Source organism: Culex quinquefasciatus, chromosome 3, assembly GCF_015732765.1.
Source record: "Culex quinquefasciatus strain JHB chromosome 3, VPISU_Cqui_1.0_pri_paternal, whole genome shotgun sequence".
NCBI classification, from domain to species: domain Eukaryota; kingdom Metazoa; phylum Arthropoda; class Insecta; order Diptera; family Culicidae; genus Culex; species Culex quinquefasciatus.
The window spans coordinates 165,653,251-165,679,645 of NC_051863.1; the positions used below are offsets into that span (position 1 = coordinate 165,653,251).

At 35.0% G+C, this 26,395-nt stretch overlaps 2 protein-coding genes across 5 annotated transcripts in view; both read left to right on the forward strand.

Annotated features, from left to right (window-relative positions):
- Nucleotides 1-10,828, forward strand: part of LOC6053906 — a 38,442-nt gene extending 27,614 nt beyond the window's left edge. For all 4 annotated transcript variants that reach the window (XM_038259730.1, XM_038259726.1, XM_038259728.1 and 1 more), the window contains exons 7-14: nt 1,337-1,481; nt 1,545-1,686; nt 1,747-1,865; nt 1,926-2,091; nt 2,152-2,643; nt 2,709-2,800; nt 2,861-3,856; nt 8,454-10,828. In XM_038259730.1, coding sequence (XP_038115658.1) covers nt 1,337-1,481; nt 1,545-1,686; nt 1,747-1,865; nt 1,926-2,091; nt 2,152-2,643; nt 2,709-2,800; nt 2,861-3,856; nt 8,454-8,823 — 2,522 coding nt within the window. In that variant the 3' untranslated portion in view covers nt 8,824-10,828. The remainder of the gene's footprint in view (nt 1-1,336; nt 1,482-1,544; nt 1,687-1,746; nt 1,866-1,925; nt 2,092-2,151; nt 2,644-2,708; nt 2,801-2,860; nt 3,857-8,453) is intronic.
- A 7,152-nt stretch (nt 10,829-17,980) lies between these two features.
- LOC6049789 (all trans-polyprenyl-diphosphate synthase PDSS2) lies at nt 17,981-24,775 on the forward strand. Its single transcript, XM_001866455.2, has 3 exons — nt 17,981-18,582; nt 23,583-23,909; nt 23,969-24,775. Exons 1-3 carry the CDS (start codon nt 18,062-18,064, stop codon nt 24,648-24,650), a joined length of 1,530 nt encoding a protein of 509 aa, XP_001866490.2. The 5' UTR covers nt 17,981-18,061; the 3' UTR covers nt 24,651-24,775.
- Nucleotides 24,776-26,395: the final 1,620 nt, after the last annotated feature.

Consider the following 26,395-nt stretch of genomic DNA (forward strand, 5'->3'; position numbering starts at 1 on the left):
AGTGATATTTATGTACTTTTTTCAAGCCGGATCTCACTTAAATGTATGTTAACGATGTCCAGATCCATCATCCGACCCATCGTTGGTTAGGTAATCGAAAGACCTATCCAACGAGTCCAAAACATTAAAGATCTGGCAACCCTGTCTCGATTTCTGACCACTTATGATGCCACTTATGAGCCCTTGAGTGATATGTGTGTTTTTTTGGACCAAATTTGTGTCCAAACCCATCATATTACATATCACCCATTGTTGGAAAAGAGTGAGGAAGGCACCAACCACATAGGTGGATTAAGTTAGTTTTTTTTATATTTTTAACTTTTTGTTTGTGGGCTCAAAATTTAAAATGTATAACAAGATTTAAAACTCTTCATAGTTTTCAATAATTTTTCCAATGAAAATGTAAATTTTAGTCACTCATTTCTTGTCTCCTAATTCGGTAGTGAAATTTTGAAGCAAACCACTGCAAAAGCTTGAAATAAAATTAAAATGTAAAATGGAATCTTTTGTATTTTTGAGTTTTTATTTTTTTTTATTTTTGATTGCCTTAGTTTTTTTTTCTGGAAATAATGATTACTTTCATGCCTCATAAACTTGCTTAGTTTTTTTTCACATGTTTTTAGTTGTGTTTTTTTCAACTTTATTTAGAAATTATGTTTAGCGTTTAACTTTTTCATAAACAGGTTTCTCAATTATTTTATGGGTGAGAAATTCGAGGTTCTGGAAAATTTAAAATATTGCACTAAGAATTTTAAAATGTTATACTCGATATTGTAAAAAATCATTTGTTTTCAAAAATTCAAAACTTCGGTACGGTAAATTCAACTTGAAGTCATAAAAAACAGGAATTGTTTTCCATTGTTACTTTTTTTTGAATAGTTCTGATGATTAACTAGAACTTTGCTGAAGATACCAAATCGACCAGAAAGAGAAACATCATCAACTTTAAAAAGACCAGGCCTACTGCGTAAAGTTTACAGCAGTAAAGATTCATTGAACCAGGTTCAAACAACAACAACAACAACATTTTGTTAGGACAGTTGTTGTTAACTCCAAAATTAGATCTTTAGAAACGGTTCCCGATTAATATCTTGTAGCGTGTCTTTGATTTTGATTTGTGTAGTGATTTGTTGTGTTGCATAAAAAAAAACTTGCAAAAGAGCACGTAAGCCGTGTTAATTTGACTCTAGCGTTGAATATTTTAGTTTGTTTCTTTTAAAATAAATGCGATTTTTCTTATTCTAAGTTGCAAATAGTTTGTAATGTAGTGTCATTAGAATTTCTGGTTACGTTACCATGTTACAAACTTTTCGTTTTGTTTTGTTTTATTTTCCAGTAACATCCGATCCAATACTGGACACGCTGGAGAACGAAGTCACCACCCAGATGCTGCTGGACATCATCCTGAAGGAAAACAACGAGGAAAGCGTCATCGTGGCCGGCATCCGGATCATTCTGCGGCTGCTGGAGAACACGATCATGTACGGTTGCTCCGTGTGGAATTCGATTTGCAATAATTACGTTTCGCATTTTTCGTTTGTTAGACAAGAACCGGTGTCCGACACCGCCCTCCAGATGGTCATCGACGCCGAGAAGGAGCACCATGACACCGTCGTGCTACGCTTAGTCAACGTAATACACCCGAGAATGCTTGAGTTTATCACCATTTTAACGAATCCGCCTCAGGTGCGTCTCTCTAAGGACTCGTTTTCAAGACTATTGCTGAATATCCGTTTTCGATTGCAGAAACCCGACGTAATAACCACGGTCGGAGTACTTTCACCACCTCTAGGAAATGTGAGACTTCAGATTTGTAATTTATTTACAGTATTAATAGAAACAGAGAACAGTGATGTTATCAGGACGTTAGTATTTTGGTGGCGGTTTTATTTAAGGATTGTGTTGAAAATTTCTTTCTTTTGCAGAATATGCGGAACAGATTTTTATAGTACATTGCTCAACCTTTTTAAGCAATATTGTTGGAACAATTTTTTGCACAGTCAGGCCAAGGTGTGCGTCAACTATGCCATACAGTCGTTCGACCAGAAGGAGGGCGAAACCAAGCTGCTTACCTCGGATTTACAGCGACACGTGAGCTTTTTCATGTTTTTTTTTTCTGGTGACAAAAAATAACTGTTTTATCCCTCAAAGATCATCTGCGATTGCAAGCTTGCCTCCCGCCTGGTAGACCTGTGGTACTACAACGAGGAGATGCAAAATCCGGCCCCGCCGCAACCACCGCCAGACGCACCAGAGACGACAACGACGACGGCACCAACTTCCAACGCCGACGCCGACACCGATGTTACCTCCACCGAAGGGCCGACGGAGGAGACCGATTCCGCCGAGGAGCAGCAGGACCAACTGCCGCAACCGCCTCCGCCGCAGAAACGCCGCAAGTGCCGCCGGCTCGGTTACATGGGCCACCTGATCGAGATGTTCGAGGCGCTCGTCACGAACATGAACGTGTCGGAGGAGTTTTGTGCCTTAGTCGAAGCGTCCCTCGAGGGCGAGCCGGACGACGTGAAAGCCCGCTGGCGGCGCGTGATCGAGTCCGAGGGCGAAGGCGATGGCGCGGGTGAGGGTGCGGGCAAGAGTGCCGGTGAGCTGGCCACAATACTGGCCGTGCAGAAGCGATTCCTGGTGAGGAGCGGTGGGAGGTTGGTTTATGGGGGAAATCTAATTGGTTGCTCTGCTTTTGTTTTCAGGCTGGTCACGATCCATATCAGAAGAAAGACTATTCGTCCGATGTTACCATTTTCCCCAAGGAAATTGAGAACAATCTTAAGGATTACATTCAGTAAGTTCCGTCCCGGCTTCTTCTCGAAGAAATAACTCCTAACCTCTGTCCCTTTTCCAGCAACACTGTGATGGATTTGAGCAGCATGAACGCGCTCAACAGCTCGTCGTTCGAGATGCTGGGCTTCACCAACACGGTCGAGCAGATGTCCAAGCTGATGTTCGACGAGGCTTGCCAAAGTTCGGTCAACGCATTTATGGACAGCGACATGTTCGGCGAGGACGAGGACGACGACGGGACGGAGGGCGCGGACGAGGCGCGTAACTTTTACACCGGCCGAGGCCGCATTCTTGCCCAGAGTGACGACCCGGAGGGGAGTGGTGGCGAGGGCGGTGGCGGTGGCGCTCACCGGCCGTTCGATGACGATCTCAAGAACGCGATTGACCTGTTTATCAACAAGAGCGCCTGGCCGTCCTCGGTGGGTGTGGCCGACGTGGACGAGGACAACACAGACCCGTGGGGAACCAGCCACCAGCAGGACCAGCAGCAGCACGAAGGGATGGACGCGACGGTCGATGGCATTACGGACGCGTGGGCCAACTTTGGCTCGGACGGGTTCGCCGACTTTGATTCTCACTTTACGGACTTTACGTCGGCTCCACCTGGTGGCGACCCGCAGCAGCAGCAGCAGGACTCGTCCAAGACTTTCTTCGACAACAATGAAAACATTGCCTTCGATAACAGCAACAACGATGATCCGTTTGCAACGGCAGCGCAGGCCACTGAATTCCACGCGGAGGACGCCGCGGTGGCCAGCAGCGTGGTGGTAACGGCTGCCAACAATGAACAATCCGACGATGCTAAGAACAGTAACGTAAATGTGCCATTATCCGTACCGGTTGAAGAGATCACCAGCAGCAGTTGTCCAACAATGGCGACCACGATGGAGCAACTAGCCAACGAAATTTCCAGCATGGCATTGGGTGGGGGCAGTACCCGGATCGTTGACGACGATGACGACGGGCTGAAGACGGTAACAACCAACGGACCAACGGTAATGGCTGAGGAGGATAAGCTGGAGATGCCGGAGAATTTGGAGGTCGTCCCGATTGAAAGGTAGGAGTCGTGAGATAAATCTAAATTGAAAGAAATAAAAACATGTTGGTTCTTTTTTTGTAATTTCTCGGGTCAGTTTTCAAAATGTCGTAAGTGCCAGTTGTACACAAAAATAGTTTTTGGCACAGTTGCACACTTCTAATGCGCTACATAATAACGTTCTAATCGAGCATAAATTTAAAAAAAAATCACAAAATGTCGCCCGCATGTAATAGTTCGAATGTGTTAACTATCGATAAATCTCGATCTTGACTCAAGAAATATGATTGGAATGTGATAAAAATAAGTATGACAAAAATTTCAAAAAAAATTAAACTCCCAAATATTTTAAATTGTACCTATTTTAAAATTTTCCAAAATTTCAAAAAAAAAAAAAATACTTAACATTTTTTTTTTTAAATTTCAAAAACTTTTTGAAATTCCAAAAAAAGTATTAAAACTTTTAAAATTTCCTAATTTATACAAATTATTTTTTTCAATTTTAAGACAATTCTATTTTTTTTTATTTTAAAGCTTTAAATTTTGTAAAATTTGTAAAATTTGCTGAATTTATAAAATTTGCAAAATTTGTAAAATTTGTAAAATTTGTACAATTTTTTAAAATTTTTAAAATTTGCAAAATTTGTAAAAATTTGTAAAAATTTGTAAAATTTGTAAAATTTGTAAAATTTGTAAAATTTGTAAAATTTGTAAAATTTGTAAAATTTGTAAAATTTGTAAAATTTGTAAAATTTGTAAAATTTGTAAAATTTGTAAAATTTGTAAAATTTGTAAAATTTGTAAAATTTGTAAAATTTGTAAAATTTGTAAAATTTGTAAAATTTGTAAAATTTGTAAAATTTGTAAAATTTGTAAAATTTGTAAAATTTGTAAAATTTGTAAAATTTGTAAAATTTGTAAAATTTGTAAAATTTGTAAAATTTGTAAAATTTGTAAAATTTGTAAAATTTGTAAAATTTGTAAAATTTGTAAAATTTGTAAAATTTTTAAAATTTGTAAAATTTGTAAAATTTGTAAAATTTGTAATATTTGTAAAATTTGTAAAATTTGTAAAATTTGTAAAACTTTTAAAATTTTTAAAATTTGTAAAACTTGTAAAATTTGTAAAATTTGTAAAATTTGTAAAATTTGTAAAATTTGTAAAATTTGTAAAATTTGTAAAATTTGTAAAATTTGTAAAATTTGTAAAATTTGTAAAATTTGTAAAATTTGTAAAATTTGTAAAATTTGCAAAATTTGCAAAATTTGTAAAATTTGCAAAATTTGTAAAATTTGTAAAATTTGTAAAATTTGTAAAATTTGTAAAATTTGTAAAATTTGTAAAATTTGTAAAATTTGTAAAATTTGTAAAATTTGTAAAATTTGTAAAATGTGTAAAATTTGTAAAATTTGTAAAATTTGTAAAATTTGTAAAATTTGTAAAATTTGTAAAATTTGTAAAATGTGTAAAATTTGTAAAATTTGTAAAATTTGTAAAATTTGTAAAATTTGTAAAATTTGTAAAATTTGTAAAATATGTAAAATTTGTAAAATATGTAAAATTTGTAAAATTTGTAAAATTTGTAAAATTTGTAAAATTTGTAAAATTTGTAAAATTTGCAAAATATGTAAAATTTGCAAAATATGTAAAATTTGCAAAATATGTAAAATTTGCTAAATATGTAAAATTTGCTAAATATGTAAAATTTGCTAAATATGTAAAATTTGCAAAATTTGTAAAATTTGCAAAATTTGTAAAATTTGTAATTTTTTAAAAATTTGTAAAATTTGTAAAATTTGTAAAATTTGCAAAATTTGTAAAATTTGCAAAATTTGTAAAATTTGTAAAATTTGTAAAATTTGGTGTGTATGCAAAATTTGACAAAACAAATAAAATTTGTAAATAAATGTATTAAATTAGATAACATTGGATCAGATTAAAAATCTGTATTTTTTTTGAATATGTATTGCGCAATTCTCACTACCTTGGACTTCGCACTAAATTATTGCTATCGATCGCACTATCGCGACTTGTCAAACTGGCTTGGGAAATTTTAATTTTCTAAATAAATGATCAAAGCGAGCCGATGTTGCTCACCTGTCAATCGCAATTTTAAAGTGCGAATGTCCAGTTTGGTGGAAACTGCGACTGGAAATGTAAATAAACAACTGCTGGTTGCCTAGCTTTTGGAAATTTTGTTGTCAAAAGTGCGAGAGAAAAGTGCGGGCCAAATCCAAGTTACAGTGCAAGGATCAATAAAAGCTTTTATTTTTTTAAGTTTTATTAAATTTAAACTCTCTTAAATTTATAAAATTGATAAAATTTATAAAATGTTATAAAATCTTATAAAATTTAAAAAAATTTAAAAAATCTTTAATTTATAAAATTTATAAAATTTATAAAATTTATAAAATTTATAAAATTTATAAAATTTATAAAATTTATAAAATTTATAAAATTTATAAAATTTATAAAATTTATAAAATTTATAAAATTTATAAAATTTATAAAATTTATAAAATTTATAAAATTTATAAAATTTATAAAATTTATAAAATTTATAAAATTTATAAAATTTATAAAATTTATAAAATTTATAAAATTTATAAAATTTATAAAATTTATAAAATTTCTGAAATTTATAAAATTTAGAAAATTTATAAAATTCATAAAATTTATAAAATTTATAAAATTTATAAAATTTATAAAATTTATAAAATTTATAAAATTTATAAAATTTATAAAATTTATAAAATTTATAAAATTTATAAAATTTATAAAATTTATAAAATTTATAAAATTTATAAAATTTATAAAATTTATAAAATTTATAAAATTTATAAAATTCATAAAATTTATAAAATTTATAAAATTTATAAAATTTATAAAATTTATAAAATTTATAAAATTTATAAAATTTATAAAATTTATAAAATTTATAAAATTTATAAAATTTATAAAATTTATAAAATTTATAAAATTTATAAAATTTATAAAATTTATAAAATTTATAAAATTTATAAAATTTATAAAATTTATAAAATTTATAAAATTTATAAAATTTATAAAATTTATAAATTTTATAAAATTTATAAAATTTATAAAATTTATAAAATTTATAAAATTTATAAAATTTATAAAATTTATAAAATTTTTAATTTTTTTTATAATTTCCAAAATTTGTTTTTTTTTGCATTTTTTAAAGTTTTGATAATTTCTGGAAAGCCAATGTGTTCTATGTTTTGAAAGTTTACAATTTTTTATTTGATTTTTTAATAGCATTAAAAAAAAATGAAAATTTAAAATCAAGGAGTTAAAAATAATGAAAATTTTAAATGAAACAAAATAGAAAATACAGATTACTAGCTTGTAAAGCCGATGTAAATTTTGTTCAATTTTAGGCAAATACTTTTTTTTATTTAAAAATATTTTAAAAACTAATTAAAAATTTTATAACTTTCTAAAAGCTTAAAAAAATGAAATTGAAAAAAAATTAAAATCTATTTCTATTTTTTTTCCATTTTTTTAAGTTTCTATAATTTTTGAAAATTCAAACATGTTTATTTAATTTTTTTTATTTGATTTTTTATGATATCAAAAAAAAAACTAAAATTTCAAAATTATCAACAAATCACAGATAAAACGAAGTATTTTCCTAAGTTTCGATCGACTTCGGATAATCGATTAAAGTAAAATTCAAGAAGTTTATTGCCTATTGAACTTCAAAATGCATTTTTTCATATTTTTTTTCAATTTATTTTTGAAATTTTCCCAAGGCCTTCGGATAATCGAGTCTAAACTGCATCTGTGATTCAAAAATTTGAATTTTTCTTTTTTCTGATGACGGCTATACATTTAATTTAAAGTATTTATCCTATTTAATTTTTTTTATAAAATAAAATAAAACTAAATTTAAAATTGCAGGTCCATTTTTTTTAAGTATCACACTGCCGTTCTACGCATAATTGTCCCATGTCAGTTTTTGACGATTTTGACTTTATGCCATTTTTAAGTTTAGTCTGATGTGTACTTTAAGAAAAACACATAAAATCTGGTAATTTGTTCGGAAACTCATCAAAAACAACACCAAGTCTGTTTGTCCCATCGTTGAACTTCTACGCATAATTGTCCCACCAAGTATTTTCTTACACGGAATCATTAGTTTTACTAAGCATTATGCCTTGTTTACCTGTTGTATAGCAAGAGGATCACAAATAAGGGTGATAAACTGCTAACTTGGGTGATTAGGGACACACAGGGCGAATAGGAACCTACGGGACAATTATGCGTAGAAACACAGAAATCGGTCGAAAAATTTCAATCGCATTTTTCTCAGTTGCACTTTTTTGAACATGGGACAGTTATGCGTAGAACGGCAGTCATATCACATGTATAAATATTAAAAAGTTGAAGCTTCGAACACACATCTAAGTTTTCTCGATCGTTAGAGTTGTCCTAAGCGTGTTAGGGTGGTTAGAAAAACGCATTTTAGAACATAACTCAAAATTTCTTTTTGTAGAATAAATTATTGCATCACATTTAAAAAAAAAAGTATATAAAATGGGGCGCATGTCGATTCCAATTTATTAAAGATAAAACTCCTCTCCACCTTCACAGCAACATAAACATCGATCCTCAGCAGCCAGAACAGCCGCAGCAAAACGACAATTCCGCCGCTGCCGAACAGCAAACAACTGTATCGGACGCAGCAGTTGCAGCAGCAGCAGCTGACACTGACCTATCCACAACAACAGCAACAGCAACCAAGACTTTAAACAACCTCGTGCTTGCGGCACCGGAAGCCGTAATCAACAGCAGTAGCAGCAGTAGTAGTGACAACAGCACAGAGCAAATCCCAACCTCGACGTCAATTGATCCATCGAAGCTCCCGGCCCAAGTGCAGCACCAGCAGCAGCAGCAGCAGCAACCTCAACAATCACCCCAACCACCACCACCAACTGTGCCATTAGAGAATGGATCAGTTTAGACGGAGTTTGCAGCAGGTAAATAATAACAGAAAAGAAAGTACTAAGTTTAATTAATGCGAGTAACAAAAGTGTTGTAAGAAAATGAAAAAATTACCCAAATAATATCGGGCTAGTGCTAGGCAGATTGAACAATTGTAAAACAGTTTAAGAGAAATTCAGTGAAACAAATTTGAGATGCTTCTAAAGCGAGATTATTTGTAGTGAAAAAGAAGTGCTTAGGCTGAACATTTTGAGCGGAAAGCGTAGCATATTTTTTTATCGCAGCCAATTTTTTACACCACCAAAAATGCCGAAAGACTTTTTGTTCTAAAAAAAAGAGAGAATCGTTACGCAGCATCCTCACAGGATCTTGATCTATCTAGTTTCGTCGTCCCGTGTTTTTGTATTCGAGGAAGGTTCCGCCAGGGGGGAGCGGACTCTGGTGCTTGTTAGGCGGCGCGTGGTTTGACGACTTTGAGGTTTTGTACCCTTCCCGGGAAGGGTGGACTGTTTCCATAGTGGTCAAGCCAGATCATCGATCGGAGAGGTCTTGAAGCGATGTGACTTGAAACTTGCAGTGCTTTTTGGGGGGAGAAGGACAGAAAACTTTCCTCGTCTGAAGTAATAGCAATTTAGTTACTACTATTGTAAACTTTTTAATTATTTTTGTTTTATACACGAAGTAATTCAATTTAGATAAAAAAAAGAATAAAACCAACTAAAAAAACAACAAGAACTCAATGTATTTTTATGCATAAATAAGCCAAAAACGCAGGAACAGTTGAGAGTGATGAACATAGCGAATGAAAATGTTGGACATTTACAAAAAATGAAAGCAATCATTTTTGTGTTGTTTTAGGAGAAGAAAAAAAAATCCACGAAAAACCAATGAAATGTCGCGAGAAAGAGAGAACGAGAGTGAGCGCGCGAGTGTGGATAAAACGTTGAAAAAAAAAACACAAAGCTTCCGCCAAAACGAAAAAAAAGAAAGATAAAAAAGCAAAAAAACAAAAACACTCACACACACGTTAAGATACGAGTTTAGTAGCACTAATTTTCCACTAAGGTAAGAGAAGCTGGCAGAATGAATGTTGAGCTATGGAAACGCCTTTCTTCTTGTTTGCCAGTGCACACATACACACACAGTTTAGTTTGTAGTAAGCAAAAAATATGTTTGATTCGATTACGTTGACGTTCTACTTATAAGTTAAGGCTACAATTTAACCATATTATCAGTTCAAATCTTTCGCGTCTTTACTTTATAAGCTTAGCTTAAGTTTGATTTTTGTTTTTTGTACGCTTAATTCAGGGTTTGCGCTTTTCTTATTCTTTACCTAAGCTGATGATACGTACGTTGCCAAAATTGGTTTTGTTTTGTTTGCCCCCTTGAATCCACCACTAAATTGTTGCTCAATTTCAGTCCCGCAGTTGGCGGTTCTGCTCTTCTCTTTATGTTATTTCACATGTTCCTTCCCAGGCTTCCCAACAGGAAAAGCTTACGATTGCAAGAAGATGATGGAAGAGCCCAATTGACAATGTTAAGATACGAATGTTTGAACATATCTCGCTCGCCGTGCTTAGGATTCTGTTTTTATTATGTGCCCTAAACCTTTTCAAAATCCCCTACTTTTAGTAGTTAAAACGCTAACCAGAGAGAGGGAGAAAGAATGAAAGAGAGAGATTGGGAGACCAAAATCAGACAGCTGCGTTTCAGTGATAGCGATAGAACTTAAACAGATATAACAAAACTCACAAACATTCACACACAAACACATCCACAACAAACTACGACGAACTGCATTAAGTATATATATACACACACCCATACACCCTGTCTCCTTCCTTCCTACACTTACATACACAAACACACACAAGCATCTCTCGCCTAGAAGAGAACAGATAAAAAAATAAAAACAAAAAATGGTGCAATGTTCTGAAAAATATATATATGAATCAAATGTAAGCTAGTGCCACTTTCTAAAGTACCATGGAAATATAAATAAAGGAATGTGAACGTCCACACAAGCGAGTTGTTTTATTTTCTTCGAAGCAGAAATCCAACTACCAATTCTAGAGAAAAAAAAAGTGCGGTCATCGACAAAAGTAAAAGTCCGGGTCAGTGGCAACTCAACTTGCTCACCATATGCGTTGACTACTTTTTCTTTAGCTTCTTCCTACAATCCGTCTCTTTTATGTCCTTGTGAGGACATGGATGATCAATGCGGATGGATCATCGATTAATCCGCATTGGCATTTTAACTTTTTATTTTTATTCTTGTTATTTCAAATTATTTCATTGTTTTTTTTACGCTTATTATCAGTCTTTGTGAGGGGATTCTGAGCTGGATTTGCTCTCCATCCGCATTGACCTTTTCTTATCTTTATGGTTTTTCTTTTTATTAGTAGTCAGAATCAAAGCCGGCGATCGGGGAGGGGGCTTTAGAGCTGTGGACAGTATGCTATAGTGGCGGAAACTGGATGTGGATAGTTGAAGACCAGAACTACGTCACAAGGGAAAAATAGTGTACTACAGTCATCCCACATATTCAGAACGGTTTCCAGATCGGCCAATGTTCAAAAAATCATAGCAAATCGATTATTGAACCTAATGATTCGCTTTTACCTTCATTTGAAAGCTTTTCTTGCGATCTTTCGAATGCTGTATCGAATGCAAATTTTAACTTTTATATGAAGTTTTTGAAGAATTACTTTGACCCTTGAAATCCACAAATTCGGAACACTTTTTTCTTACGAATGTAAACAAACTTTGGATCTCTCCAGGAGTACATATTTATTACCAAAAAATGACTTCACATACTAAAACCAATGAAACTCAAGCTTAGTGATGTTTTATACATGCACAGAAAAAAAAATCATGGTAATATTACAATTGGGAAGGGGTACATCTTTTATGTCAGAAAAAATGTGTAATTTTAGCTCTGGAAATGTGTAATTTTACCAATTTTCTGGTGTAATGTCACTTTTTCAGTCTAAATTGAGGTAAAATTACATCATAAAAGAGGTAATATTCAACCTTCCAAAATTACAGCTTCCAAATTGACATTTTTTTTTTTCTGTGTGGTTTGATAACTTTTTTTTTTGTGAAAATATCAGTTAAATTCAGGTGTTCCACAATTGTGGGAGGCACAATAACATCCCAAATTATGAAACAGGCCATTTGGAGGCAGTGGCAGGGGGGGGGGGCGGCAGAATGGGCCACCCTTGGTTTTGGGCTTTGGAATGGATTTAAACCAACTGTAAGGCAAGGGTTTTATAAAGGACATCAAATAACATCACCATACCGAAAACGATGTTTGAATTCTTTGTATTTTTCAAGTTATGAGCAAAAATGTAAATTTATTGACAAATCGAAGCAAACGTTATTCTTTCGAGGTTTTTAAATAAGTTTTCTGAAAAAATGATTTTTGAAAAAGTTTTGTCAATGCTTATAATGTTACTAGATGTTACTACCATGGTAAAAAAAACAACGGAACCTTCCCTTTTTTCAAAAATGTTTGGGAATTTTGTTACGAAGCGAAAGGGAGGAGGGGGGGTGGTCTAAAAATCCGATTGTTTGCGTTACGTAATGAAAGAGCGCTCCCATTTAGTCCCAATCGTGGTTGAAAGAAAAATTTATTTGGTTAACAATCCACATTTTTAAGCGAAGATGGCGTTACAAATGCACGCCCGAAATGTCAAAATCACGCAGTGGTACCAACAATTAAAAAAAATTGTGTCATGGCATGCCAGCTAAACTTTTTTGTAATGTTGTCATTTTGGCGTGATTTTTACATTTCGGGCGTGCACCATTTGTAACGCACTCTTCGCTTAAAAATGTGGATTGTTAACCAAATATATTTTACTTTCAACTCCGATTGGGACTAAATGGGAGCGTTCTTTCATTACGTAACGCAAACAATCGGATTTTTAGACCACCCCCCCTCCTCCCTTTCGCTTCGTAACCCGGATATTTAGACCGGGGTCGAAGGGTTTGTTACGCTACATGCAATATTTTTAAAATTTGTAAGAAATGGGATGGGTTCCAAAAATCTTTTTTTTTGTGTTACGTAATCATAGAACGCACCCTAACAAAGTTTGAAAAAAATATATTAAGAGCAATTCCAGCTCAAATCAGGAATTTTTCTGGTACTTTTGTTCCCGATTTCAACGAAACTTTTTAGACATGTTATCCTAGTCTTATAAAAGCCATTTTTGTGTATATAGAGCCAGTTGCACTCGATAATGACATTTGAGAAGGGCGTAAGAGTTTTCAATTTTTTTGTATTTTGTAATTTAAATATAGCTGTATCTCGGAGCCGTTGCATCGTATCAAAAAGTGGTCAAAGACAAACTTGTAGGAAATTAGACGAGCTTTTTGAAAAAATACACTGAAAGAAAAGAGCACGTCAATTCTATGAGATTTTTAATTTTTTAAGTTTAAAAGTTAAATTTTAAGGTGATGACACGATTTTTTTCGTTCAAATTTTTTGTGAAAATAGCTTAAAATGTGACAAAAAGTCTCACGAAAAACGCAGAATGGTATGTCCCTCCTAAAAAAAATCAAAAATCAAAATTTTTGGGAATCGATTCCCCAGACAATTTTACATAAAAGTCTCATATTGACCATTGTCCTATGTCCAATCCTTTTGAAGATACAGCAGTTTTAAAAATAAAAATGTTGAAAAAATAGGGGTTTTAGTGTTTTTTGGCAATTTCTATATGACAGACTTAATTATTTTTACCGGAAAGCTCGTCCAATTTCCCATAAGTTTGTCTTTGACCACTTTTTGATACGATGCAACGGTTGTATGGCGATTGTCCATTGAATTATATTTTGAAAAAGTAGTATGTATTCATATGTATCTTTAAGCTAATTTCACAAACTGTTTAGTTTTGATTTTTCAGCCTTTGTTACTATCTTTGGCTAATTATTGGTTGTCAAACTTAACCAGCCCAAATTTTTTTTCGATTTTTTTCTCCGTGTTCATTTCGAGCAACTTTTGTTATAAAAAAAACATTACTTCTTATATTTCATTTTTTTCTTGTTTCTTTTTTGGTAATTTAATTTGCATTTATGTTGTTTATTTTATGTTTGTTTTTGGTAGTATTTGGCCTATTCTACCACTTCCTAACATTACACTTTGCCTATCTAATTTTTCATGACTTCTCATTGTTTTTCACATTTCAAAATGGCACCATTAATATTAAAAATTGTTGCAAAATTCGTAGAGGCGTAGTCTAGGACACTAGAAAAATTACTTCATACTTCTTTTTACTTAAAATATAAGAAATGTTAGTGAAAAAACATAGCCAAAGTTGACCCCTAAAAAAACAACATTTTTAAAAACATTTGCACATAAAACAGGTAAAACATCCAACCCATAAATTTTCTAAAATTTCATGTTCGTCTTTCTAATGCTTTTTAAAGATCAAAAATTGGTTGAAAAATGGATTTTTGGCGATTTTTTAAATCGAAGCCCGTCTAAAGGCGGGGTTGGGTTGTAGAGGGTTAAGTATGACCCCGCTTATGTGATTTAGAATTTAAAAATTCATGATAGTGGCCAATAAAATTTTGAAAAAAACTGCATTTGGTAATTCAATAGGCAATTGACAACTCAAATTAAATTTGATGAAAAAAGGGTCGCAGAGCTCGAATTTGATGTCATAAGAAAATAAAAAAAAAAATAAGAAATGATTTAATGATTTGATTACACCGTTTTTGAAAGCAGCTTTAAGAAAAACGACATATTTTCTCTGTTCGATAGACGGTAAATAAGCTTTTAGCAAATAATCTCTCATATTGATTTGAGGTTGTAGATTGTGTATTTCAATCTTGGGACAATGACTGATGGTTCTGAATTCCGCGTCCAGTTTCTCCTTAAGGGGTTACATACATGTAAATCGTCAAAAATGTCAGAGATTGGTACGAGCACAAATTAAAACTTTTTTGTAAATATATTTTCATGGTATTAAAACATACATTTTCATCTTTTAACTAAACATATTTGAAGACATTTACCTTTACTGAGATATAGCTATTTGAAGTAAGCAGTTTCAAAAACGGGTGCCACGATATCTCAACACTGCTTCTACCAAATCGACTCAAAATTTTGGTGAAGACTCGTTAAAACGGTTTCGTGTGCATGACGAAGGCCGATTTTCTATAAGTTTATTTTAAAAACAGGTATGAATATTTTTAAGTTTTTCCTTTTTAAAAAGTTTTTGATTTTTTGTATTTTTCTTTAAAGCAAAATTTGAAAATCGGGCTTCGTCATGCACACGGGATATGTCTTGAGAGTCTTCATCCCAAATTTTAGCTAGTTCGGTCCATCCCATCTCGAGATATCGTGGCACCCGTAAATCAACTCTGTGTTTAGAGAAAAACGCGCATAAAGTTTGACAGTTCGCTTTGCGCATGGCAAAATTTCAAACTCGTCTGTTACTTACTTAAACCATGAAATATCTATATGAAACTTTCAGGAGTGGTTGGAAATAATCTTCTTAGTGCAAATACCAATTTTGCTTTAATATGAAATTTGCAAATTTTCTACATGTATGTAACCCCTTAAGTAAAAAGTGCATTTTTCTTGATTTTGGTTATGTACAACAAAGTTTTACCTCCTGAGTTTTACGAAAAGGCAGTCTTAGTATTTGCTTGGGGGTGACCTCTTACGATTATTTGCACGATATGAACAGCATTACACTGTCCGTGCCGGAAAACAACATTCAAAATGACGATGAGAGAAGAATACACAAGCGTGTCGCGTGTCATGTTTGTTCACAAATATTATGGGATTTCTCCTTCATAAGATATTTTGGGAATGGGGAAATCAAACATTTGTTTTAGTCAAGTTTTTTTTATGCGTCTAATATAATCAGGAATCAAACGAACATTTTTAAACTTTACATGTGCTAGTTTCATTAAAAATCATCACAAATCCTCACAAACCTTTAATTGATGATCAGCACAGCAAACAAAACATACTCCTTCAAGCGTTTGAAGGTTAATTAACTCGGTCAGTAGCTTAATGATGCTTCATTAGATGCCAAATTACATGTTCTGTGATCCATGACTTATACTAGATTTGGAACAAATTTTTACACAAAATGCCGACTCTGGTGGTGTACCAAAAAACATCTCACGAAAATCAACCCAAGAGATGACTGACGATGATGCATAAATAATGTCAAGCGATAAATTATGCCACAGGCCTAGACGGGTGGGGTCACGGAATGTCAGGTTGGGCAGGATTTTCTCTTGTACTGACTTCAACATTATGAAGAGACGAACCTGCATGCATGGTTTTTGTGTGAAATGTGTGAGCTGAGGTGATGGCGAGGCTGATGAGTAAGTAAAACTGTTTATATCTTGAATATTTTTTAAAATTTTATTATAAAAGCAGTTACCTGAAACAATGTCCGCATACTTTTGGGTAGTGGACACAACAATGCTCACGTGCGATGGCAATGCAACGTTGTGCCATGCATACAATTAGCCTTAAACAATAATCGAAGTTAAATGAGGCATTCAGGCAACGAACCCCAGAGCTCTGAAAAATTATTGCCAAAGTTATCTTGGCAGCTCTTTCCTGCAACATCGTGCGGACCGTGCACTATGGGGTATTTCCATATAAGCGAGCGGCCAAAAATATTTTTTTGCTTTTTTGTGACTTTTTTGTGTTGCTTGTACTTAGTATAATGAAAACAAATAAATTTTGATATTTTTCCAAAAAAAAAAAAGTTTAATTTTCGATTTTTTCATATATTTGAGGCCACATGCATTAAAGTGGTGAATTTAAATATTCTTGCTCTGTCTATTTAATGCACGGAATGGCGGTTTATGCTATGTTAAAGTTTCTGATTTACGTTCAATCTCCCTCCCCTTTTTCTTGAGTTAAAATCCACCTCTCTTTGAAGACCCTCCCCCCCCTTCCTCTCCAATTAAAATTTGATTTTTGCGGTATTTTAGAATTTTAGACGGTTTATTTTATGGAACATTGTATGGATTCTCGTCCACGTTTTTGGTTGATCCACTTGCAAAATTCACGTTTTCCACGATAAATTCTTCTGAATCAAAATCACTACGTAAGCGATTGTCGTTAGATTACTTAAAATATGAACTTCTGCAATGTTGTAATTCTTACAAAGCTTACTCGAAAGCAGTTCTCACGTTTTCAGAATAGTGCTTCGTTATATCGTACAGGGACACTACGGTATTATGATCCATACTTTCAAAAGAACACAACAACGAACTGATATGAATATTCGACGAATCGTTACTGTAAAATACTTTGAATAGAAATTTCTAATTTTATTAAACGTACCTAAGTACCAACAAAGTCATGAATATCAAATCAATTTCAAAACATACATAGCAGGTACGTCATTTCTGCCTCCGCAGGTAAATAATGCGATTTTAACCAAGCGTATACGCGAAATCATTACTTTTCTTGCAAGAATCAAAATGTTCAAAATGGCATAACTCAAAAAGTGCACATAAGTGCACTTTAAAATTTGGAGACAAGTTAGGACATGGTTCAAATTTTAAGCTGCAAAATTTTCAGATCGCACAAATGCACACAAAAAAAGTACTCCATTAACAAAGTTGAAAAAAACTAAATTTTGAATAAAAATCCAACTTTTTTGATTTTTATTATTTTTTTTAGCCTGTAAAAGTGTGTTTTGTAAAATGTTATTGAAAAGTTGAATCAATTACCTTTCTGAATATATATAATGATGCAGGAAAAAATACAATAACAGCTACACAGTACAACTATGAAAAATAATCATTTTTTTGTCAAAAAACATGTTTTTTCTTACCATTTTTGCCTTTGAAGGTCTGCAATTCAGTGAATTTTGAACCTACAACTTTCAAACTCCGGATTTTTCTTAGTTAGAATGTTTATTTTCGAAAAAAAAATACCAAAAAATAATTAGAGTATGTCGGTTTTTCGATTTATGGCCGCCTGAAACCCCATAGTGCCGTGTTTGCTCGCACGTTCAAGCTCCGCACTAGGATGTCAGTGGTTGTAAACTGTATTTTTAAATCGTTTTCTCAAAAATTAATGAATTATCAAAAAGTAGTCATTGATGAAATGTATTCCTGGTGATTTATTCATTCCAATCCTTTTTTTGTACGACTTAATTTTACAGGGCACCCTAAGCCTCCCAGTACTGAGAGGGACAGCCGTTACGTACCCTACCCGGTGTGATCTTTTGCCTCTTTTTTATGAATACACCTCATTGGTGGCCAGCTCAATGAGTTTAGTACCCTGCCCGTCCATAGCGTCAACGCCGCAGGTTCGTGAGCTCTTCACGGCAGAGGGACACGGGTCATGCGCGCGCTTGATTTACTCGCCGAACGTGGCGCGCAGTCGGTTGAAGCACGTTGTCGCGTGGTGGCCAAAATTGAAAGTACCTCCGACGGTTACAGTCAGCATCATGTCGCTCAGCAGGATGGTCGCAGTGCAGCAACGCTACTGGTCTCAGCTTAAAGTTCTACGTGCGCCGACGGTGGGGGCCAGCCATCGCAGACAACGGCAGGGACCACGGCAGTTCCGTTGGATTAGCTCCAGTTCCAGGGCCGGTGAAAAGTTGGCCGTTGCCAAGGCTGTCCAGAAGCATGACTTTAACCGGGCGGTCAGCGAGGCGGAACAGATCGTTGGATATCCGACGTCGTTTCTGAATCTACGGTTCCTGCTCAGCGACGAGATTGCCAATGTGGCGCTGCACCTGCGGAAGCTGACCGGAAGTAACCATCCGTTGCTCAAGTCGGCAAAGTAAGTGGGCTTTAAATCAAGTTATTTGGACGATTTATAAGTGTTGGTGATTACTACAAGTGAAAGTAATGTGCAAATTTAAGAAAACATTGCAATTTTTCTGGCAAGCCTTAGCATGGAAATCATCATTTACCATGAGAAACTCCACTTGGTGAAGTAACTTGACTCGGTTAGCGATGTGTCGCATTAAAGATTGACCTTCATGAAGAGAATGGATACGTGGCGTGCAGTGCTTAGTTCAGGATTAGAACTATAGTATAGAATTGCTGCTTAACTGGTTCTACAGCCATGTGGGTACACCTAATTAATGCCTCTTAGTGGCTGTGCAGGTTGGACTTGAACTGAAATTGAATACATTAATGTTGCTGTTCAAGGACTGTTGGAAAGGAAAAAAAAACATGGTGCACAATTTCTTGAGGCAATGTAGAGTTAGAACTATGATCAAATATGGCAATTTTTTTTTAGAGATTCGGAACCCATACAATATATGTATGAAGCCTAAATCTTGAAAATACGACGCACTTTAAGGATGAAAGTAGATTGGACTAGAGACCCTTAACAGGGAGGGTCTAAGTTTGCTAAATTGATCTGGCAACGCATGTTTTGAGCTTGGCAACACTGATAAGTTTTGCTGGGCGTAAAGGCAAATGCTCGTTTGGATACGTCAAACTCGTGTCTGTTTGGGTACATCAAATTCACTTCGACCAGTCTCCCAATTTAGGATCTCTAGATTGGACGAGTGTAACATTGCATGTAAAAGTATAGGCCAAACCGTGACAAAGGTTCTTACAGTCTAGAACTCTTAAAACCATGAAAACCAAGCAATTTAAACATTGTTAAATAGGCCAATTGAGAAAATTTCAAAATTCGCAACTTTTCTGCAATTGTAAGTTTTATAGAAAATCAGTTAGGTTAAAGTTGGTTTTAACGAAAATAATGTTTGGCTGTGAATTCTAACCCCATTATTTTACAAAAAAAAAAGAAAAATCAAATTTATTCAAAGTTTAAACAGTGGATAAAATTTCAACACAAACTAAATCCAATGTTCTTCAAATTTAATCAAAATTTTGAAATTTATAAAAAAATACATTATTACTCTCTGATAAACAAATCAGACTTTTTTTTTAATTTTTGAAGAATATATGCGACAATCTTTATTTCCACAATAATGAATTTGCTTTTATTTTTAATACCTATTTTCAAGCAAAACTTTATCACTGAAAAGTTATTCTGAAAAAGACATATTTTTTCTATGGCAGCCTTTATTATTCCATTCCTTGAAAAGATGAACTTCAATTAAAAACGTTACTTAATTCACCTTAGGGTGGTTGATGCCTTCCTCACACCTATAAAGTTTTGATAGGATTGTCAGATATTCATTCTATTGTGCCCATTGGAAATTTCTTTTGATTATGCATCCAATAATGGGTTGCAGGATTGGTTCGGTCATAATTTTCATCAAAATATTTGAGATTCGACTCCAAAAAATATATAACTAACACTTAAGTGATCATAACATTTGATAGGGTTGTCAGATCTTCATTCTTTTGGACTCGTTGGAAAGATCTTTGAGATACCCATCCAACGATAGGTCGCATGGTAGATCCGGACAACGTTTTCATCAAACTATCTGAGATTCGGCCCCAAAAAAGTGTATAAATAGCACTTAAGTGCTTATAACTTTTTAAAGGGTTGTCAGATCTTCAACGGTTTGGACTCATTAGAAAGGTCTTTCAAATACCTTTCTAAAATTGTATGTTGTTTTGTTTTCTTGCAAATAACACTGTTTTTAACAATCTTCCTAACTTCTGCTAAAATAGTTTTTTAGCTTAACCTTTGTAATACTTAACTAAACTTAATAATTTTCAAAAGCGACTTATGGGACCCCAAGACGGGTCGAATCAGGCCCAAACGGTCCAAATCGGTTCAGCCAGTCCGGAGATAATCGAGTGACAATTTTTGAATCAACATCCCACCAAAGAGTATAGAAAATAGAGCGCGGACTTGGAACAAATTTCCAATAAATTCATGGTACCATTCGAAGGTACAACCGTAACACCATTGATGAGGCGTTACGAGGTTGAGGCGTTAAGCTAAGAACAAGATTGTCCGTTCGACGCAGTGGTGAACGCAGAACGCTGTGCCAGTTCGATTTTTCCATCAACAGTCGCCATCGTGCTAACTTGTCGTACGTGCATTTTGGGCCAAATTGAGTTAAGAACGCCATTTTGTGCAGCTCACAATGCCTCACCTTTTGACCTTCACAGATCCCCAAAATTCGATTTCAATCCTGAGATATTTACATATGAAAGTAGTTTCAATCTTGTCGTGCTGTCTTGTCACTCCATGAAAATTGATGTAAGTGCGTCAAAAGGCCAAAGTGATTTCAGGCCAGGAAAGTCAGGATGCGTTTGTCGCACGTACAAGCTAGACTACCGTAAACATTTGTAATTATAACTCGGGACTCCAGCAACCAACATCAACCAAACTTTGGGACAATGCACAGAATGGTGAGCCAAACAAAACGTGTTTGTTATTGTTTACATTGCGTGCTCTCGTTTTTGAACAATCAAGGTCAAACATTAAAACTCGTTTTTCTCGGAACGTCAAAATGGCGGGTGTGACAAGATAGCACGACGACGTCGAACTGTCAGTCGAACAATCTACAGGGGTTGCTTTGTTCAATGGTCGATGACTGGCAGGCTATGATGACAGGCGCAAAATTTTGCGTTTGCGTCCAGGTCTGACGGACAATCTTGTTCTTACCTTTATGTTTGTTCCATCACAGCAATCCCATTTTTCGTGTTGACAGTTTCGTAAAAAAATAGTAGTGTATGCAGCAAGTTGCAAAAAGAGGATTTTTTCAGCACGAGTCGTACATTTATCCAACGAGGTTCACCGAGTTGGATAAATACGAAGAGTGCTGAAAAAATCAAGTTTTGCAACGAGTTCCATACACATTTTTTGCAAATCCGAAAAACACCCATTGAGTGAAATTTTATGTCAAATATTCATGTATTTTGTCAATAAATCGTTTAAATCAAATTTTTTTTTGAAAAGTGTTACTTTTCGAAACAAGTGCTGAAAAGTTCAACTTTTCAGCACCCATTTGAGTGCAGAAAAGTAGAACTTTTCAGCATTTATTTTGAAAAGTGTTGCTATTCGATTCTGTTATTTTTGGTACAGAAAAGTAGGCTATTTCGTCGTTCAAGAATGACAGGAAAAGTAAGTAGTTTCACGACGGAATTGCAAAAAAAAACTTTTTGCAATTCCGTCGTGAAACTACTTACTTTTCCTGTCATTCTTGAACGACGAAATAGCCTACTTTTCTGTACCAAAAATAACAGAATCGAATAGCAACACTTTTCAAAATAAATGCTGAAAAGTTCTACTTTTCAGCACTCAAATGGGTGCTGAAAAGTTGAACTTTTCAGCACTTGTTTCGAAAAGTAACACTTTTCAAAAAAAATTTTGATTTAAACGATTTATTGACAAAATACATGAATATTTGACATAAAATTTCACTCAGTGTGTGTTTTTTGGAATTGCAAAAAATGTTGTATGGAACTCGTTGCAAAACTTGTTTTTTTCAGCACTCTTCGTATTTATCCAACTCGGTGAACCTCGTTAGATAAATGTACGACTCGTGCTGAAAAAATCCTCTTTTTGCAACTTGTTGCATAAACTACTATTTTGCACTTCTGATACGGGTCGACGCTAGCTTGGGATCAGATGAATATCCTGCTGGACAAGCGTTTTTTGCAGGTGACGACCGTGCTTTGGTGAACGAGCTGGAACACACTCTGCAAATGCCGAGAACGTGGTAAAAAATGCAAACTTATGTTACAAACTAGGCTTCGAATTAAAATGTTGTTTTTATAAAACTAATACAGCAGCAAATAAAATTCTTCGTTTCCTAAAGCCTTCCTCAAAAATGTAATCTTTGAAATAAGTCATTTTTGTTAAACAATTTAAATTGAGTTTTGACTTAATTAGCAACGCAATTTAAAACAAAGGTTTAAATTAAAGTGAATGACACGAGAAGGCCACATTCATCGAATTGGTGCCAGAACGAAATAAAACAGCAGCTTTATATGATCAATTTAAGGCTGAAGGTTTTCTGCGTTGCTTTTTTTAGTTCGGTTTCACCACATGTTTTGGATGCTTTACAATATTGCAGTTGAGATTTATTGATGTGGATTTATAATATAAATTATTTTTAACAATTCATTTTTCAAATGCTTTTTACTTGAATTTATACGACCTCACTGAAACTTTTTTGAAAGATTTGGTTCCTTTTAAAAATAAATTAAAACAAACAAAAACTTTCTTTCGCGCTGTATTGTTTCGAGCAAACAGGTTTCTGTCAGTAAATATACGTTACCAAACAAAACAAATTTGCTTACATGAGTACATGTACGGAACTGGCCACTTTATCCGACAGTGGATGCGGTCATCGTCAGCAAGCATCCACACTGTGGGAAGCACAGCTCACTCCGTCAAGCTGTGCCTTGCCAGCTGTAAGCACACTTGCCATCATCAAGATCCCTCAAAAATAATGCTCGTTTCGGTGAGAAAGAAAGAAGAGACTATTGCATAAACCTTGGGGCCAACGCAAAAATTGTAAGCACCCAACAGCACGACGACGACACAGGCATGAACTCTTCAAAAGATTAAAAAGTGCCGTTCATTGATTGGATTTCGATTTAATCGCGGCTTTTGTCGACACCGAAGCGTTGAAGTCTCCGCCGGCAATGAAGCGACGAACTCGTGGAGTATCTCTACGAGAGTGGCATTTCAAGTGCTGGTGGCGTAGTAATCACTGCTGAACCAAGTCTTTATTGATTTGGTTATGCACGATGCGAATTTCCGCATCGGAGAATGACACAGTTTAAGGCCTCAGAGGTTAGGGTGACTAGTTACGGGTTTCAATCCTTTGATTTTTTAAGACAAGACAAGTAATTTTAAAGTATCATAAATTTATATATTTTTTTTTCCAGATCCCTCATCTTCAACGACAAAAGCCAGCAAGCGTGGGGTCTGATCATCTTGCTAATCTCCAAAGCTGCTGGCCACACGGCCTCCGTTCCGGAAACGGACCACGATCGAAACGTGGGCGTGTTGCACTCCCAGCGAGCCCTGGCAGAAGTTACGGAAATGATTCGTAGTTCGCACCTGATCCATCAGGGCATAATAAATCTGCAGTCGATGGACAACGCCGGAAATGACCTCAGCGGGGATAGCGATATGATCTTTGGAAACAAGATTGCCCTGCTGGGAGGAGACTATCTACTGGCACATGCCAGTAAGCAAATCGCATCGTTGAGGTAGGCTGGTAGTTTGTGGGATTGTGGTCTAGATTTTTAATATCTGTCATTATTTGTAGGAACCAGGACCTCAACATGCTTATGACGTCGGCTTACAGGGACCTAGCGGAGTCTGCCTTTATCGGCGAGAGTGATGATCAGAATAGCCCTATTCCGAGTAAGCCAGAGACGCCTGCAGGCACGATCACTCCGGATTGCTCGTTAGATGAGCTGGATTTTGGAGATGTACAGAACAACAAGGAGCCCATGATCATCGAGGGAGTTATGGGCCATCCGGAGAAGGAGTGGACCCTCAGACACGTTCTTGGCGGTGGTAGCCTGCTAGGAAAAAGTTGCCATGGGGCGTTGATGCTGGCGGGTCACCCTGAAGATCTGCAAAAGCAAGGTTATCTTTTCGGGAAGCACATGTCCCTGGCCTGGCAGGCCTCGATCGAGGTGCAACCGTTCCTGCTGAGTGAACTTCCTCTGGGAGCCACCTTCAGTCTTGTGTCAGCACCTGTCCTATTCCACCTGGAGTACGACCCCAGCATTTACCCGATCATCGAAAAGGGACGCAATTCGGTCGAGGACGTGGACTACCGGGCGTTGCACCATCACATTAGCCGGGGACCTGGTCTCGAGCGGACACGAAGTCTGCAGAGCAAGCACAGCATGGCCGCGATGAAGGTTCTGGACCGATTTGCACCGACCGACGCTCAAGCGGCGCTGCAGAACATCATTGTGGCGATGCAGCAGTTGTAAATTGTTCGGAACATCTACCATTTATGTTGTAATGATGAACGGAACAAGAGTGTTTATATGTTTTTTTTTTAATTTTCCTTTCTGTATTTATACACAAAATTGAAATCGATTTAATAAATGGTTAACAAAAAAAATCATCATACAAACTGTTTTACTGATTGCATACGCATTCTCATCACTTTTGAGTTATGCAATGCAAACTTTCAAACAACTACAATAATTTAGTACTAGAAACACTACACTTTCTAACAATGTATAAAGTTTTTTTCTGTTGCAAATCCATGCTATACTCCACAAAAATTAAAAAAAAATGGGAATTTTGTTACGCGTTACGTTACGTAATAACAGAACGCTCCCTGGACACAGTAGGTGAAAAGTCAAATAAGAACCACAAGAAATCATCCATAAAGTACGTCACGCTAAAAGCCGCCAAAATTTAAATCCACGATTAAGCTGTCAGACCAAATCTGTCAGACCAAGACAGTCAGACCAACGAGCAAAAAGTAAACAATCTTGGTCTTCGACGTAGGTGCACACAAACCAAGAAAAGAAAATTGGAAAAAGAATATTATTTTTCCAATTCAATAACACTGTTTTGGGCTGCAAAGTTGAATGTACGCCATAAAATGATTAAACAGTGCGGCGTCCTTTACACCGACAATTAAATAAGCAGTTAAATGCCTGATTTTTCCACTTTAATTTTTGAACGCATTTTCGGTTTACACCTATACAATTTTGAAATTATTTACTATCCGGAGCGTTTGGTTCACGGATATATGAAAAAGACAAAAGTGTTCAATTTCGTTTGCATCAACCGGAATTTTAAAGTTCTTTGACCCCAGAAGCTAGCCTGAAAATTTGAGCTTATTTGGTTAAGGTTTAGTTGCTCCAGTTTTGATCGGAAGTTAGAATGGAATTTCAATAAATTTAATTGATTTATTTTTCACTTTTTAACTCTTCTTCTAGAAAGTTTTCCTTTACCCGATAAAATATTATCTATCTAAAAGATTTCTTATAGGTTTTGATCCGGGGAACAACTTAGTAGAACATCGCAAAGCGCTAAGAATTGATTCCGAAAAGATACAGATTAATTTCTTGAGCCAGTTTGAATTTTTGCCGAAAAAAGTAAACTCTAAAAAACATCCTGAATCTTTTCGGGATCAATTCCTAGCACTTTGCGATGCTCTACTAAGTTGTTCCCCGGATCAAAACCTATAAGAAACTTAAGAATAGGAAAATTTGAAAGGGTTTTGGAGAATTTTCTATAAGAAGATGTAAAAAGTTACAAATCTCCATAGTAAATTGATTAATGTTCCATACTAACTTCAGATCAAAACTGGAGCAACTAAACCATAACCAAATAAGCTCAAATTTTCAGGCTAGCTTCTGGGGTCATAGTACTTTGAAATTCGGGTTGATGCAAACGAAATTGAACACTTTTGTCTTTTTCATATAACCGTGAACCACGCTAATGTCCACGCATCCTTCCTCCCCTGTAGGTTCTGTGAAATGTGTTCCGTTCACAGAATCCTCTCTGCGGTTAATGCAACGCAGTAGGCCTGTACGCTTTTATGAGTGTAATACGTTTCGGGGATGCTCGAATGTACTACAATCATTAATATTGACAAGAATAATCTAATCACATGTTTTTCCAGGATGCTTTCTTTGGACTGGCTGCGCTTGTGTTTGATTAGATTAGATTAGATTAGATTAGATTAGAACAATCTTGAAATTATGTATGCGGA

Excerpts from the sequence above, each read along its gene's own strand:
- LOC6049789 (XM_001866455.2), top strand. The coding sequence starts at position 18,062 with ATGAGTTTAGTACCCTGCCCGTCCATAGCGTCAACGCCGCAGGTTCGT. Across the intron at positions 18,583-23,582 it reads CCGTTGCTCAAGTCGGCAAA|ATCCCTCATCTTCAACGACA; the intron begins GTAAGTGGGCTT and ends TTTTTTTTCCAG. Across the intron at positions 23,910-23,968 it reads AAGCAAATCGCATCGTTGAG|GAACCAGGACCTCAACATGC; the intron begins GTAGGCTGGTAG and ends CATTATTTGTAG.